We start from the raw sequence: 17531 nt of genomic DNA, 5'->3' as shown, positions 1-17531 counted from the left end.
TGTTGTTATGGTTGTTTTATTTTATTTTGTTCGGGCAGAGCATGGAAATTTTATTTATTCACATATTAGGTGACAGCTAGCTGCTTCACAGCTGGATGTTTTACTCTTCTACCCCATACCCAGTGGTAATTTCACCAAATTTAGGTTGTGAGTTACAGATATTGCCAAAACAATTACTTTTACAGAGCTGTATGTGTTTCACTGCATATATCTTTATTTATTTATATGGTACAGTAATACAGAGGAGTTCAATATTTATTCTTAAGGAAGCAGCTGCCCTGATATAGGAAGTGTTGCTATAGACTTTATAAATGTTAACACAGGGAAGAAGTTGAGAAAGCATCACAAGGTAAATGGAGATTAATTCTATTTTATAGGCTCCTTTCCATTACCTTATCATGTCTACTGCTAGAGAACAGTCAAGAAACTAGATGGCCCCTGAACAAACCAGCATGGATACTCTTGCATTATTTTCTCTACACTTGTAATATCTTTCTGAGATGAGTTGTGTGATGCAGACAGAACACACATACACACATAATTCTCCATTTCATGCTATCAATGTGGGAGAAGCATTTCTCTGTCTAAAAACATTTTATTTCATCCATATTCTTAACAGAGACATCAGGATACTCTGAAATGACGATAATTCCTTCCACACATCTCTTGTTCCACAACTGTTACAAGAACCTCCTAGTTTTCTTCTGTCACTGACTATGTCTTTGAATCTTTGGTGTTAAGGACTATTGAGAAAAGGAGAAGAGAAGTAGAGAAAGGAATATTTCTGTTGGAGGACCTACAACAATCACCTAGTCCAACTGCCTGACCAGTTCAGAGCTCACCAAAAGCTAAAGCATGTTGTTAAAGGCATTGTCCAAATGCCTTTTAAACACTGACAGGTGTGGGACATTGACGTAATATCAAGTCTGAACCTCCTAAATGCAGCTTTGAACCATTCTGACGTCTTCTATCACTGTACCCCAGGGAGAAGAGCTCAGCACCACCCTCTCCACTTCCCCTCCTCAGGAAGCTACAGAGATCAATGAGGTTACCCCTCAGCCTCACTTCCACTGCCTGTGGATTGCCCTTCAGGTTTTGTTATTTCCTTCTGTTTACTTCCTTGTCTCATTTCTATGTCAACTGGTCCCAGACATAATTTTTTATCCCAACATATGATCACTTCATTCAGATTTCAGAGGATAATATATGATAAATCAGTGTCTTTGGTGGCAGTTATCCTACTACTCATTGTGTTTTGCTAGCAGTTGTTCTATACAGTGTGATGTTCCTGGGATTATGGGGTAAAGCTCTTTAGTCTGCAGTGCCAGCCCGGCTTTTCTTGTGATCTAGTTATAGTCCTGCCATGAACAGCAACATATGAATTTTTAAACTTGCCTGCAGCCCTTTAAATGGTCTATTTCAAAATGATAACTGTAGATATTGCCAATATAGTTGCATTCAAACCTTAGAGAGGAAAAAAAAGTAAACCACTGCTACATCTTATGACTGTAATTGTTTAGATACATTAACTGTGTCCATGAGCGTGCAGACACTGCAGCAAGAATTCTCAGTCACAATTCAGCTCACGGAAGTTCAGTCCCAGGATATAGGAAAACAAAACCATGGAAAGTAAAAAATAAAATAAGAAACTGCAAATTTAGACCATAGCTAATGCCCATAGTCAGACCAGCATGTCCATCTGCAGGAGCTGCAGCATACCAAAGCATAACTGTTCCATCTGTTTTTGAAAAAAACCTTTTAGAATACAGATTGTCAAACCAGATATAATTCAGTCAGTGGCTTTCCTGGGAGAGGATGGAAAATTAATAGGAATTAATTAGAATAACATTTCTCTTTGGGGAAGACATCACATCTCTGCAAAGCAGCTACATTTGATCTCAGCAATCAGTTGATCCCTGGAAGCAAATTAAATTCTTAATTGAAGGAGATATTAATTGAAAACCACTGAAACATAGAACATCCTGTATGAAAGGAACCGTGAAGTTTTCTCCAGCCCATGTATGCAGGGCTAGTATTAAAACTATAAAGTGTTTGTGTGCTACATCTGGTTTATAACCCAGAGAGGCTCAGATTCTCTAAAACAAGGATAACAAGGCTGACAAAGGCAATGACCTGGACCTAGTTTATTCCATATATTAGGAGCTATGTCAGCCACCAATGAGGACCTTGCTAAATCTATGGTTCTTAAAAAGAACAATATATATTGCTGAACTGCTGGGAGTGGCACTCAAATGGTCTTAGGGTCTCTTTTAGAGTTTTCCAGCCCAACCACATCACAGAGCTCCTGTTAATGTCTATGGAAATCCTGTTTTCACAAGCTCTGTGAGATGACATCCTGGGTGCTGTTTGTTGTCAGTGTGTGTTAATGAGCCTTCTCTTCCAGTGCATTTTAGAAAGGCACATTTCCTCCCCTGTGTTTTGTTTTCAGGAAGAGCAAAGTGTTGTATTTTGTGTGATATTTGGGAAAAACAGTTGAAGAAAAAATAATTATCACCCTAAGAAAACAAAGAGAATCAAACATACAAGTTAAACTACAGAGCACCTGCCCTTTTTTAGATCTTCGTAACAGATTCAGCAGGGACTTTTCCCTACAGGCCAGCACGGGGCAGTGTTATCCAAGCAAACTCAGACCCTGTCTACTGGCAGATAACATCAGCACCAGCATCTGTGAGGTTTAGACATAAACACCTGAACAGACTTGGAACCTCTTGTAAGCAAATGGGTTGGACAAATACAGCTACATTAGAAAAATATATTCAGCAACAGTATTAGGCATGTTGCTTCATGTTATGTATTTTAAGAAGCAAACAGTGTGTCAGAACAGCTAGGCACAGGTGTCCTCAACTGTGATGGTGATGTTGATGATAATGTTGATGACAATGATGATCATTTACATTATGTCCGGTAGCTGAGGATCAGGAAACAGTAAAGCTGGTCCTGATCAACCTCACACTAGAAAGCAGAGATATGCAGGCAGATAGAGCCACTGGAAAAGACAAAAGACATGATACTTTTGAACAAGATGAGCTGTGGACTCAGTAGGTTAAAAAGCCAGATTTTACCAGTTTAGCTTCTATACATCTTTACGAATGAGAGACTTGGCGAAAAATGACAGGATTTTTAAAGGTATCAAAACAAGTCTATAAGTGCAGCTTACAAAAGCTATACTTTACCAGCACGCCCAACTCCTGTTGCTTCTATTAGTTGTTAGGCATCTGGCTAGATATAACTGAATTGCACACCTGAATTCAGAAAAAATATATTTATTTAATTTTTAAGAGATGGTAGTTGAGGTCTGTGTTTAACTCATTATTGCTTCTGTATTCGTAAGGCTACCTTCCACAAAAACACATTTTTGTCAACAGTAGCCACATAAATCCTGCTTTAGAGCTCTATGGACATTCAGGTGCTTATTTTACATACTTGCCAGGATAGTTGCATGGCAATCAGGATCACAGCAATGCTGGAAAGATACTTTCACTAAGCCCATTCATCCCTTTTTATGTGACAGCTAGACAAAAACTCATCTGTAGCACACAGACGACCATTCAAACACAGTCTATTTTAGGAAGGACTGTGGAACCCAAAGAGAAACCATTCAGCAGCTCCTTGAAGGTGCTAAAATCCACAGCCACAAAGTGGCAGGCAGATGGAGTACAAGTTACCACTTCATAGTCACTGCTGATCACCAGGACAGAGGAGAAGAAGCCTCCTCTGTTGGTGATGAGAAAGAGCTCCTGAACCTTCCTGCAAACCTGTTAGAAGACAGTGCTAGAGCAGAGGTGATTCCCCCACAGGAATTGTAGAGCCTCACATGTGAATAATAATAATAATAAACACTTGAAAAATAGGGTTCCTCTGTTGCTTTTTTTGAGTTCTATCTGTAAAGAGATATTTGGCTAACAACAACAACAACAATCTAGGCCTTAGAAGTCCAAGATAAAAAACAGAGGAACAGGAAACAGATTTTGTTGCTGCAGAATTTACTGGGTCTGATGAGTTCTTAATATTTCATCAATTGGACTGAAGTTCATTAATTCATTTGCAGAGGGACACACTGATTCAACAAACCAGTTGTTATGAGCATCAAGGACACTTGATTACCTCGTTTTGTCAACAATCTGAAGTTTTGGCGGTTTACTGCGCTGTACAAGTCTCTTTTATACTCTGTGTTGCCTCAGAATCTACTGAGGCTGTATTTACATTTGTGCCAGGCACAACAGGGACTTTGTTTTGGCAGGGTCTCTATAGGTTTTTTATCAAGTGTCATTGTAATGATGGACTGAGTAAGGGCACCTGAATCTGTTACTGCTCAGAAGTTGAGGACACAGACAAGTATTCTGTTCTCATCTCCTCTCCTCTACACTCACAACAGATTTTCTTCTCTTGCATGTTACTTTTCTTCCTCCTGAAGTAACTTGTTCTGAAGCGTGGACAACATATACCCTTCCATAGTACGGACTGACTTTTGCCTTTAAAAGCTTAAGTGTTATATTCCTGACATACAGATTTATTATGTGTTTACTTATTAAACATTGTAATTTTTTCCTTTCTCACTGAAATATCCTTTGAATATACTTTGAGAGGTTTTTTGTTACTCAATGAAACATGCCACTTGTGGCAGCATGCTTTTAAAAATAGAAGTATTTAGCTGGGGCATAAAAAGGTTTGCTCATTAGAGAACAAATGTTGAAATATTTGTTACAAATGTTGCAAAATATTGTTCAATGTATGTCCCTGAATTATTTTGGTAGTTCTATGTGGAACTAAATGCAGCAGATACAGAACTGTCTGATGCAACAGTAGTAATACGTATTAGTGTCTATAGGCTTTTCCCCAGAATTTGTACGTCCTATTGTTTTGGACTGGAAATCTTCAAGATGATAAAAATTTTAAAAGCAAAATGAAATATATTAGATTAGGTAAAACTACTATGTTCTGAGTAAAATAAAAGTGTGAAATAATCTCCATGCTTTAGTTGCATGTATAAAAATAAGATTAAAAATAACGATACAATCCTGTGTTATTTAATTGGTTTAATATTAACATTGAAAATTGTTTTAAAATTAGGAAAAAAAAAAGCAGATTTCTCTCTCACAAAAGGAAGAAAGCTAGATACTGTTCAGAACTCCTATAATTTTTGTTCTTTTAGTTCCCTTTTATGACTGGATTTCAGTGCTGCTGATGAGTTCGGTTAATGTCCCATGTGTTTTCTTCTTGCTCCTAAGAGCTCCAGATGAAATGAGGTTTCTTTTATAGAAACTGAACAGTAAATGGACACTGTCAATTATGTCACTGCATTTAATTTATCACCCACAAAGAACTTAGTGTTTGCCCAGATGATGTGATAGTAGATTCAGGACACTGTTAATTTGTGGACTGCTGACAAATTGACAAGTTGGTAAAACAATGACATTGTTAAAAAAAAAAAAAAAAGGCTCCTAAGCCAGTTTTTCTTCAAATAAACTGTGGATGGTATTGCTGGGTCTGTTTTATATTCTTAAAAATTAAACAGGAATGAAAAGTCAGGAAAAAGAATTATTAAAAAGGATGCCAAAACATGTTTATCTCCTGTACAAAAATAATTAATGAGACAGGTCTATGATTCAATGTATAATTTTAAAAGACATTTGCAAATAGAACTGGAAACTAAATACTTTTTAATAATAGTCAGATTTCTGTGATAGAATATCCCTGAAATGGGGTTATGTGACTCTGGGAACAAGTACACTGTGGGGAAACAAAACTCAATTTAAATAGTGAGAAGAAATAAGAAATGAGATTTGAGAACAGGAAAAAAGACTTCAGTGTTAACAGTGCATTTTCTGTAATGCGATATAGAACACAGAAAAATAGACACTTTCTATCATGGTCTGTCCCAAAATTGAATGGTAACCTTAAAAAAGCTGTGAAAAGGCACTTGTAGCTCTCAATATAATTAATTTTTGAAGAAATTAATCACATTAATTTTTTAAAATAAAATTAATCTACTTCGTGATTCTCTTCCTATTCCTTCCCCACCCTAAACCAAGATTGTGGTGCTGTGAAAACAAGAAATAATTAAATGTCCAGATTAAAGGTCTTCAAAAATGCTTGAAACAAAAATCTTCACAATAATTAAAGGAAGGTAAGTTTTTAAAAAGAAGTTCCTGTCTTAAAAGCAAGGACATGTCAAAGGAACACAGATCAGAGCAACAAAGAGATACAGCAAAACCCATTCTGTCCTGACGCCCCTGAGGAACCAGCCCCTGGCAAAATTGCACTTGTGGTTTGAACACAACAGAGGTTATGGAATGCAAAGAAGCACAGTACTGTCAGCTTCCAGCAAAAAGTCCAAACTAATTGGGCCACTAAGTGAAAAAAAGAAAAAAAAAAAAAAAAAAGAGAGAGATTTCACATTGTCAAGGAGGAAAATTTGTAGCTTAGTCTCTCAGGTTGGATAGCTTGTGCCATGTCTGTGGTACGTATTTTCAGCTCAGACTGAATTACTTTTGCAGAATTGCCCTGGACAATCCATTTGTTTAAAAGTATGAAGTCTTAAGTGTTCTTTAGAAGAATGAACAGACGGTGCAGTTTGGAGGAATGTTATTTAAAAATGCTTTTGGCTGGGCCTCGTGCCTCAGTCTTTAGCCACAGTGAGTTGTATCTGAGTGTTGCACTGAAGTTATGCTAAAAACCCTCTGGCGAAGAGGCAGCTGCCTGACTTAGGAAGAAACCCTGGGTAGAACTGAACTTGTGATCATTACTTCTTCTTTAGTCCTTCCTTTGGAGAGGAGTGGTTTGCTACAGCTCTTTACCAAACCCTGTGGCTGACCCCGGGCTTCACGGACCTCCTGCTGCCTTCCCCCTTCTCCTTACCCTGTGGCCCTGGCAGGAGCTATGTGTTTTGCCACCCTTTTAATTACTCTCAAGAGGTCCATGTCTCACAAGAACCGTCTCAAGCCAGCACAGGGTTCTGGAAGGGCCCAACACTGGGGCCATATTGGCCTTATCTACCCACTGACTAAACAGGGCAGGAACTGGGCCTGAGCACAGTCCCATGCATGCTTGTTTATACTGTTTCATTGTTTGATTGCTCTTTGAAAAGGGACAAAGCTTCTTTAAAATTTTTCAAGTAGAATGTATTAGGGGTGGTAATTCACAAATAGTAAATTACATAAAATAATAAATAAAAATTAAAGGAACCTGAGTACATGCCAGACATGTAATTCAACAATTGATCTAATTAATTTAATAAAGATGTATTTTAATTGCTTTTCCACATTTCAAAATCAGGCACGGGGACCTCCTGATCTTGGTGCAGGGGCCGGAGGAGCTGCTCCCGGGCATGCTCTCGGTGCTGCTCCTCATGCAGAAGGATGCCCATCATGGCAGCCACTGCTCTGAGGACAGCCTGGTTGTCCTGGAGAGGGAACGGAGAGGCTCTGCTTGGATGGCTGAAGGTCTGCCTAGCACTCAGCATCCCCTGGACACCAGCCTGATCTTCCCACTGGGAGGGGGTTCCCTTTCCCTTCTGCCCTGCAGGAGAGGCCTTCACTCCGCAGAAGAGAGAGCATTTCCCCACGCTGGCACCCCAGCCCTCCCTGCAGAAGGGCCACAGGACTCAGCTGCTTCTCGCCAGGGAGCCCGTTCCCTTCGGCCCTCTGCTCGCATCCCCTGGGAACAGACAGATACACCAATGTGAACATTCCCGCTGCAGCCCCAGGGTGGAAAGCAGCACTTCTCACCTCTTCCTCCTTGCAGTCCAGCCAGTTTGCCAGTGCATAGCAGAAGATGGGGTAAATGGCTTCACAGAACTGTGCTGGCCCCTTGTGAGGGAAAGGGCCTTGCTCCCGTTGGCACAAGTAGATGGTGATACCTTTCGACCATTGCTCCGGAACTGCGCCAGGAGAAAGGAAAAGGGAGCATGTGAGAGTCTGCAGCAGGGATGGTCCCTTGCACCCTCACCCAAGCCTGCTTTAAGGACAGTCCCATGCTCAGCAGAGCTCAGCCTGGGACCAGAACTGGATGCAAGGGCCATCTCTGCTCTTGAGGTGTCTGCATTCAAACACCCCACTGTTTCTCTCCTCCTTCTTAGCACACCTTCTGCTCCTCAATCACTCCTTCCCCTCCAGCATTTCTCACTGTAGCCCCTTCCCTCCCCTTCCCACATACTCACCCTTTCAGGCAGGGATTTTAATCCCAGAGGAAAGCAGGGGAACAAAAGCCACAGGAAGGGACCCAAGAGTTCCTCCATGCAGCACTGTTGCGTCCTGCCCACAGAAACATCCCGAGCCTCCCCCACTCCTTCTACACACTGGCAGCAGTTTGGGATCAGCAAGGCCTGACCTTGCTTTGGGCTGCCACCCACCATGTTCCTCCTAAGTCTGTGAAATGTCACAACAGCCTGTTGAGCTCACCGAGTCCGTGGCTTTGGGCTCCGCCTATTCCGTGGCCACTCTGGGCAGCACAGGTGTCTGTTCCGTGGGGTCACGGGCACCAAACCCAGCTCGGGTGGGAACCAAGAGGGTCCCCTCGTGTTCAGGGCCCAAAGCGCCGTCTGTAGCATCTGCCCATTCTTTTGAGTGTCCAGAGCCTCCTTCTTGGGGCCAAATCCTCATGTTTAGGGTCCCAACATGTCTTTCATTACCTGTGGCCTTTGTTTAGAGTCCCCAGTTTCATTTTTAAGTGGAGCTCGTTGCCTGGCAACAACCTCCCAGAAGTTGGTGGAGGAGTCAGGACGGCCAATCACATTTGAGGAGGCGGGGAGAAGGTCCGTGATTGATATGTATCCAACCAATAAAGCTTTCAGGCTGCAGGGATGGTGGCAAGGGTTGAAAAGGTGGGCACTGTGAAGGGCGGGCCATGCTGGCTCCACCAATCACGCCTGGAAGGAGAGTGGGGTATGAATGATTGACAGGATTTCTGACCAATCATTTGATGGGAGGAGCAAGGGGGCAATCCCAGGCAGCCAATCAGAGGAAACATCACCTCAGGGAAGGGTGGGCACTGTGCCTGGCAGAGTGACTGCCCAGGCAGCCAATCAGAGAGAACCCCCAGGGGCGTGTGGGCCCCGAACCAGCGCACTGACATAACAGGAACTGAATGGAGAAACACCAGCTCTGTAGAGACTGGACATGAGGCACAGCGGGATGTCCTTGTTTGGCAAGCTGGGAAAGCGGAATGTTCCACCGAATGAAGAAAGAGCTGCGTGACTTTTGCTGAGTAGCAGCACAAAACGACACCACGCACGCTCAAGAGATCAGGCCCAGGAGCCGACACTGGGGGCAGCAGCTGCAGAGGCACCAGGGACACCAGAGACCCTCGATGAAGACCCTGGAATGCCAAAGATAGACTTCTGGCAAAGGGCGGGGTTATGTAAATCATTTATGTTTAATGCATGAAAGGAATATGCAATAGGTGTGTGTAATAAACACCAAGAAGTGCAAGTCCTGCGCACACTCAATTAGAGGAACCATCCTCCGAGCATCCGGGACACTGCAATAGAAATTCCTGCTTTTTAACACTTTCAAAACTGTGTTAAGGAGTCATTTTGATGACTTTCTGGTATGATTTTCTGGCGACTCAGGACGGGACAATCTCCTGTCGTCCCGTGGATCCCAGGATCTCTGGAACCTTACGCCAGCACCAGGGAATTCCTGGGAGAGACCCCAGTTCCTCGGACCAGCCCTGAATGTGGGTAAGACCCCATCAATAGAGATAAGGCACTTTTTTTGTTGGCTTGGTTTGGTTTGGTTTGCATGCTGCCCACGTGAGATGTATGGAGACCCCAGCACTGCAGGTGTGTAGTAATTTCTGGAACTGGGTGTATCGATACTTGTGACCCAAGTGAGACGTGTGGAGCTGTCTGCCTCGTGGGGGGACACCAGTGCTTGGGTGCTTGGTTACCTTGGTGACTTTCAAAAATTAAAAAAGTAAAGAAAAAGAGAAGAAAAATAGAAAAATAAAAATAAAAATTTTTAAAAAAAAGGGAAGACTGAGAAAACAGTAATTAAAAGAGAAAAATGAAAAAGCAGTAGTTTGGTAAAGGTAACTTTAGTGCTTATTGCTTTTTTCTTACCCTTAGTGATTGTGTCGTTTGTGTATTTAGTGATTGTTGTTGCTGTTGCTTGTGTCTTGGTTAATTGTATTGTTTAGTACTTACGGTTTTACAATTGCCTGTTATTGTGATTCTGAGATGAGTATCAGACAATCGACAGGAGGGTTTCGGAAGAAATTGTCCCCCTTGGATGCATTTTGTGACATTAGGAAAAGATTGTTGGACCCCCTGGGGAACAGCAACCAGGGACAATCTGACTGAATATCGTAATCAATGGTGGCCACCATATAATATATAATAATATTAATTTGCTGCACAGATCTAGGTGGGTATACTTGATAATGTGTAGTATGGAAATGCATTATGCATAATAAATCATAAGATGGATATTTTAAATAATATATTGCCTTTTACGTAATGCATCTTATACAATAAATAATGTTATATGTGCATTTTATATATCCTCCTCACATCCATTTGTTTTGACCCTTGAACAGTATAATCAGGGAAAGAACCTGAAATGCTGCTGTATAGGGCAGACGTGTTCTAAACATTTGCCTGAGAATAAATGTGATTTATATCTAATGATCAGCCCTGGCTAATGGGAGGAAGGGGAGTAAACACCTGTCAAGGTTTGATTGCAGGGCGACAATACACTGTAGCAGATGCTTTGTTAATGCCCTGTCCCCTGCCAAACACCTTGCCCCCCACCTCCTCCCCACTCAGTACAGGTGGCTGGAAGGCAAAGAAGGACAGAGAGAGAGAGGGTTGGAAAGAAAACATAAGGTTTTACTAGTGCTACTAATAAAATAGAGAAAATAATACAAAATATGCAAAACCAATCTTGAAAATGCTGGCAAACAACTGCTCCAGCAGCAGCAGGAGACACCCAGAATTCCTGGGCTGGAGCCTGCAGCAAACCAGAACTGGATTCAGTCTGTCACTAAGAAAACCAAGACAGAGCTGGTCTCCTGGTGCAGACAGCAGAGCCGGGTGTAGTTGTGGCAGAGGTTGTTCTCAGCTGCTGCTCTGTGCAGCTTGGTGAAAGAGGTGGCTGGGGGCTTCTTTTGAGGGAGATTTCTTGTTCTGTGCCTCCTGCTCCTCAGGACCCTGCACAGGAGACGTGCTGGGGTCTGCAGGGACAGTTGGGACCTGCTGTGATTCCTCGTGAATGTGAACTGAACTTGTCCTGATGTCCTCGAATGAAACCAGACTGACTGCAGATGGTTTTCTTACCAGATCCAGTTCTGACCTACATGCTCAGTGCTAAAGAACATGAGACTTTGTGCTATTTTCAAGATGTCAGTGGCTGCGAATCTGCTGAGAACATCAGTGCCTTAGGTAACGGGGCAGGTGGTCTGTGATCTGAGATGTGTATTTGCATGGCGGTGCTTTCATGAACTTTTTCTGGTCTTGCCACTTCAAAGCCCTTCCTTTTCCTGGAAATTTTAAGATGGCATTTCTTATTCTGAGGTTCAGACTGGAGTTGGACTAGAAAGTTAAGTGGCTGATATAATGGGTTCCATAAAATAAGAACAGCTATCTCACTTTTTTTGTGTTTTTTTTTTTTTTTTCTTACATCATCTGAACCTTGATAAGCAAGAGGAAGAGTGGGGGACAGTTTTGTGATTCTAACATGTTCCTGTACCTTTTCTGTCTTTCTATGGTGAAGGATTTCTTCCCTTGCAGACAGGACTGCAAGACCCGCTCCTGTCAGGTTGGATTTTGCCTGCAAACGTGGCACAGCCTCTTCCATTGTGACATCAGCCACTGCCGTTGATGTCACAAAGCAGCATCAGTGCTGAGGTCGGCACAGCAGGGTATAAGACCAGGGGTTTCCCTGTGCCTTTGTCACTCTCGATCTTGACGGAACTGAGATTGCAGAGGTTTTGGCTCACTCCTGAGCGAGCAAGATGCTTGTTACCTGCACCTCAGCAGGTACCAGGAAACACACAGAGGTGGTTGACGGTCTGAATGGGTACGTTTGAAAAATCTTTCTCCCCTTTTCCCAGGTGTGTTTTCCACCTCGTCAGCTGGGGTGGGTGAAGGGCAGACAGGAGAGGAACATGAGGGCAGCCTGAGAGCTGGGTCTGGAGCTGTTGGAAGGCAGCAGCCACCTTTCAGTCTCTTCATGAATGCAAGGGCTGGGCCCAGAAAGCCTTTGATCTCTGCAGAATGAGAGACAGCACCATTTTGGATCGGAGAGAGAGTGTCCCAGGGGGTAACACAGATACAGCCTGCTGTAGTAATTGTGAGAGCTCAGCTCCGTCCTGTATTGTGTTCTGCAGGGTGGGTTATGTCCCTGAGCCTGCTTGGTTTTCCTCTCCACTCGGACCAGAAGGACACCCCCGTGTCCTCTCTTGGCCGTGGATTTCACTTGTGTTCCTGACAGAGGAGGTTTCCTTGGGAAACCTGGTCAGCTCCTCACCAGGGCTCTGCCTTAGGAAAGGGGCTTAAGATCCTCTAAGGAGTGCAAGGAGTTCTCTAGGAGAACAGAAGGGGATTGTTTATTCCTGATGAAGTGTACACTGTGAGCCTTTTGAGAGCCTCCTGGAACAGGCAGTAGGAATTTCCCCCTTGCAGAGTGGTGTGTGCTGTGTCTTGGCAGATCAGGCTCAGGGCAGCAGGGCCCAGACACCAGAGTGTTTCTTTGGCACTTCCTTGGTTGCCCGTTGCTTGCCAGCACACATTGACATTCAGCCCTCCCTCCCTCTTTACCCAGTCTGCATCTGTCTGTAGTTATGCCAAGAGAAGGGCCAGAGATAACCCGGCTGCTAAAGAAACGCTGCGAGAGGGGAGACACACACCCCCCACCTGGCAGCTGTTGAACTGTAGGGGCACAGGCTGAACCTTCTCTTGAGAGGGTGGAGAACAGGATCAGCACAAGTGCCCATCGGATGGTGGGCAGGAGAAACAGGCGTTCATTATGTCCCTTCCATTTCCAAAGAATCCCTGTCCAGCCCCACAGAGAGGAAGTGTGGCCACAGCTCTTGTTGCACTTCCTGCTTTTAGTCGCTGGTGCTGCTCTCCACTCTGCTGCTGATCTGCACGAGTACCACCAGCTTCACCAGCCTTTTCCTTTATCTGCTCTGTAGGAAGATGAAGACTCAGAAAGCAACGATGCTGGTGCTGATTCTTGGTCTGCTCTCTTTCGGTGAGTGTCTGTAGAGCTCCAACCTGAGTACGGTGCTTTAGGAGGTACTCGGGGCTCCATCCTGTCATGTTCCGTTTCCCCTGCTGTGACCAGAGGAGCTCAGCTAAGAGCAGAAAGTCCCCGACAGAGCTGTGCCAGTCCCTGCTCCAGTGGGATGGGTGGGAGGTGAAGAACGGCTGAGTTGCCTTCCCCAGGAGGGCTAAGCCAGTTCTCTTCAGCTGAGGGAGAGGCCGTGGCTGAGCTCTCCTGCCCCAGGGAGCTGAGAATCTTCTGCAGGACAAGGAGCACAGTCCAGGGCAGGGAATGTCCATCTGTGGTGAAGCCCTTATGCCATGATGGCCACTGTCAAAGACAATGAGAGACAACTAGGGCACTTGAGAGAGACACAGAAAGGGGAGCAGGCACCCTGGGGCATAACCCAGCCTTAGACCAAGTTCTAAGCTCTGGTGTGTGTCCCACAGGTATTTACCACTTGGGCCAACTTGGCAAAGAAAGCCTCTGGAGCACCGCAGCACAGTTACAAGACCTGAGCAAAACCCTGTCCCTGCCAGACCAGCTTCATAAGCTCCAGGAAGAGCTTTACCATCTGCGCTGGAGCACAAAGGATGTCGCGGAGCAGGCTCTACAGGAAGGCTTGAAGCAGGCAAAGCTCCCAGGCTTTACCGGACGGGTAAGGGCACAAGGCAGAAGGATCTACTCAGGGGATTTATCCTCCCTCCGGCACGTATCCTACTCCATTCCCTGTCACAGCCAACAGGCTGGTGCTGCTGGAACAAGTGCTGTCATGGCCACACTTCCTTTTCCTGTTGCTCCACACTTCCCTATGGGGAAAAGAGAGCGTGACGGGAATGACAGCTGTCTGAGTTGTACCTTCCTCTGCGTCCAGATCTCGGGTCCTCCTCAAAGGAGAACTAGAGAGAAAGACCTTCCAGGCAATTTGGGTGTTCCTTCCATCTGAGATGGGCCTTGTCCCCGTTCAACTTGGCTGGCCTTGCAGGGGAGCTGCTTGCCTCATTCCTTTTCCTTCTAACAGGCACTGTCCTTTGTGTTCCTTCCCAGGCTGTTCAGGAGATCATCAATCAAGCCCTGGAGAATCTGGTGGAAATCCAGGTCCTGATGCCAGATTACGCCCTGAAATCAGCAGGTGCCGTGACATTGTACATACAAACCAGTTCTAAAGCTCTTCCTGTCCAGATTGGCAAGATGGGTATTGTAACTTGCCCTGGGGTATGAGAGAAGGGATGAGAAGTCAAGGGTCAATTTGTGCCCTAAAAGTGCAACCACTGACAGAGTCTGTAACGGGCCAGACCCCATGGGAAACTCAGAAAGCCTTGTTCATGTTCTTGTCTTTTTCCACGGCCCCATACGACATTTTAATGACACCTTGCTGTGTGTTCCAGAGAGGCCGTGCCAGTAAGAAAGAGGGGAAACAACTGTGGGACATAGATGATAACTGAGAAACCTTTTCCAAGTCAAGAGTGCAATATTCCTCCTGACACTGCCTGATGATTCTGCTCATGTTTTAATTTCCAGGGGCTGCTGTCATTCATTCCAGGACTTCTCCATCCCTCCGGAACGCCAAAGCCAAACTCTTCTTCTATTCACTGCCATTGATGGATTACATGAGGTCCCCTGAGCTTATTCTGGAGGTAGGAGCACCAAGAAGCAGTAAAACATAGGTCGGGATAATGAACCACACATGCTGCTCAGAGTTGCCTTTCCTTGTATCTTTGATCCTCAAAGCTGCTTCTCCTGCCTCCTTCTCGCATGGACCTGCTTTCCTCCTGTGTCTCCCTGCTGAGTATTTCCTCTCCCAAAGTGCCCCAGGTTCTACGCGGGAGCTTCTGCCTGGCCAGGCTGCTCCTGCAGTCTGTGTCTGCCCACTCGCTGTGCAAACTGTCAGCACGGCATGGAAGGACAATGGCAGAGGAGCCTGCAGAGCTCTGGGATGTGTTCTTACTGAGCAACAGCAGGTGCTGAGAGTCTGCACTGCTGGAGGGTCCCATGTTGGGCTCTCAAGCTGTCCTGGCCCTGCTCCTGAGCTGCCTGCACAATCTGAAGAGCTGGCTGGTGCCAGTGGAAGGAGGTGGGAGTGGATGAGAGGGAGTGAGTGCTTCCCCTGACAGGAAAGGTTCATCTAGGTGGGCCCGGAGCTGCCACCTGCTCTGGGCAGGGGCCTTTGAGCCACACCAACCCTGGCTTGTTTTTGGTGAGGGCTTTGGACCGGGAGAGGCCACTGAGCTTCTACAACCAGCGCACCCAGCTCCCAGCCATCGAAGGGCTTCTCTGTGGAATGGTTTTGTGATACGTGAATTCTCACAGCTGCTGCTGTGTTCGGTACCCACAGAGTCCGACTGAAGGCACTGGCTGTGGTTCAGAGCAGAACTGATTGGCCAAATGATTATTAATCCTCTGATGCTCATGGCAGGAATGACAGCCAGGGCAACCTTCTCCATGTCAATGTAGTTTCTTCTTCTCCTTTCAGCCAGAAAATCATCCTGGAAACTGCTGGCCCTTCCCAGGAAGTCAGGGTCACGTGTTCATCAAGCTCTCTGTGCCAGTCATTCCAAGAGCAGTCACCATGGACCATGTCTCAGGGACAGCGTTCCACGGAGAAAGTATCTCTGGAGCTCCAAAGGACTTTGCTGTCTACGTAAGTGATTTCTCTGGAGTTGGGGGCAGGGGGTTGCACAGAATTTCTAAGCAGGGAATGAAGATGGGTCAAAGAGTCCAGTGGCCTGAAGCTTCCTCCTGACTCTCAGAAGAAACAGGGTCCTTGGAGTTGCTCCCTTCCCATTTTATTCCTCTTTTATTCAATGTACCACTCAAAAACAAAAAGCTGCTCGGGCAAGATGCTACTCCAGGAGCCACAAGGAAAAGTAGCTGGACAGTACATGGTCCTAAACCTTCTTGGCTTCCAATCCCAGTGGCATTTGTGATCCTCAGGTTACCTCCCTTTTCGGACTTCCAGCTTGGACTCGTTGAGTAGGCAAGTGTAGCGTGCTGCCCACCTGCAGCTTCAAATCTTTTCCTTGTGGTCATCGTCCTTGGACTATGTAGCTGAAATAACCCCGTAGTTCACCGACTGAAGTTCAGTCTTCCATGATGCACCAGATGCTCTTGTTTTCTCCACCCCTGTTTTTCTGTAGGGCTTCAAGGAAGAACACGAGGAGCAGGGAATGTTCCTGGGACAGTTCACTTTCCTGGCGCCAATGAATCCCAGACAGACCTTCCAGCTGAAGGTATGGGGACAAAGAGGGAGGAGAACTGTAGGAGAGGAGGAGAAATGCAGTTGGATGGGCAGAGGCTTCCCTGCCAAATGGCTACAGGCAGCCCTGTCCTTGAGTGTGTGCCACACTGGCCTTTCTTCTGCTTTAACTTCCTGGTGGCAGATGTCTGGACTGCCGGTCTTCTCTTTCATTTTGGGTGCTTAGTGCTTAGAAGCGCCACAGTTGAAGCTGGAATCAGCTTGACTGTCTAGACCCCAAGTGCACACAAGCGGCCACATCTGGTAGGATGCACGACTGCTGTTTTGCCAGTTAAAGACCAGAAATACTGGGCTTCCTGAGGATTCTGTTGGTGCTGGCAGTGAGTAGTGACAGGGAGGCCATTCTGTTTCTGTGGCTTTCTAGAGAAGGGAACGAGACATTATACTGACACCAGCACTGGGTCTTCTGACTGTGGAAACATGTGCCTCAAAGCAGGCGAGAACTTTCCAGTGTATTTGCTGAGGCATCTGGTAGCTGCTTCTTCCTTTGCTGTTCTCATGGCCCAATGAGGGAACATCTTGACCATGACAGGTCAAAAGGCCCCACAGGGCAGCAGGAAGGAAGCTGTTGAACAAGGCCGTTGCTGTGGCACTTCTGTCAGCGCTCACATGCCAGAGAGGAAAAGGTGACTCATTTCTTCTTGTCATTGCAGAATGAGCTCCCTGGGGTCGTGAATTACATCAGGCTGCAAGTGCTGAGCAACTGGGGCCACCTGGACTACACCTGCCTGTATCGGTTCAGGGTGCACGGTGATCCGCCCAAAGATGGGGGAGATGTTCTTGTTTCATCTGTCAATAAATTCCATTAATGTTTACCAAGTCGAGTTCCCGTCTGCTTTGCCTGTGATGCTGCCTGGTCCTCCCTGAGCTCACTGGAGCTCCCCGTCCTTCTCTAAACCCACCAGCTTATGGGAGACTTCAGAAATACACAGCAAGATTTTCCTTATTAAGAGAAACAGGAAAACTCAGTTACAAATCTGCAGAAAGCCTGACATCCACACACTTGCTGCCTACACAGGAATATCAGCAAGGCCCTGCCTGTACACCAA

The 17531-nt window shown here is 45.5% G+C and overlaps 1 protein-coding gene across 1 annotated transcript; it reads left to right on the top strand.

Moving 5' to 3' along the window:
• Window positions 1–13110: 13110 nt before the first annotated feature.
• On the top strand, window positions 13111–17291 carry LOC309438059 (SUN domain-containing protein 3-like; the record flags this gene model as incomplete). The annotated part of the gene is made up of 7 exons (XM_082048966.1): window positions 13111–13214; window positions 13676–13884; window positions 14274–14358; window positions 14748–14863; window positions 15700–15867; window positions 16364–16456; window positions 17136–17291. Exons 1-7 carry the CDS (start codon window positions 13160–13162, stop codon window positions 17289–17291), a joined length of 882 nt encoding a protein of 293 aa, XP_081905092.1. The 5' UTR covers window positions 13111–13159.
• Window positions 17292–17531: the final 240 nt, after the last annotated feature.

Source organism: Streptopelia decaocto (genome assembly GCF_964273445.1).
Source record: "Streptopelia decaocto genome assembly, chromosome: 3".
Taxonomy (NCBI): domain Eukaryota; kingdom Metazoa; phylum Chordata; class Aves; order Columbiformes; family Columbidae; genus Streptopelia; species Streptopelia decaocto.
Note: the sequence above shows the minus strand (reverse complement) of the source record. Positions and strands in the feature narration are given on the sequence as shown.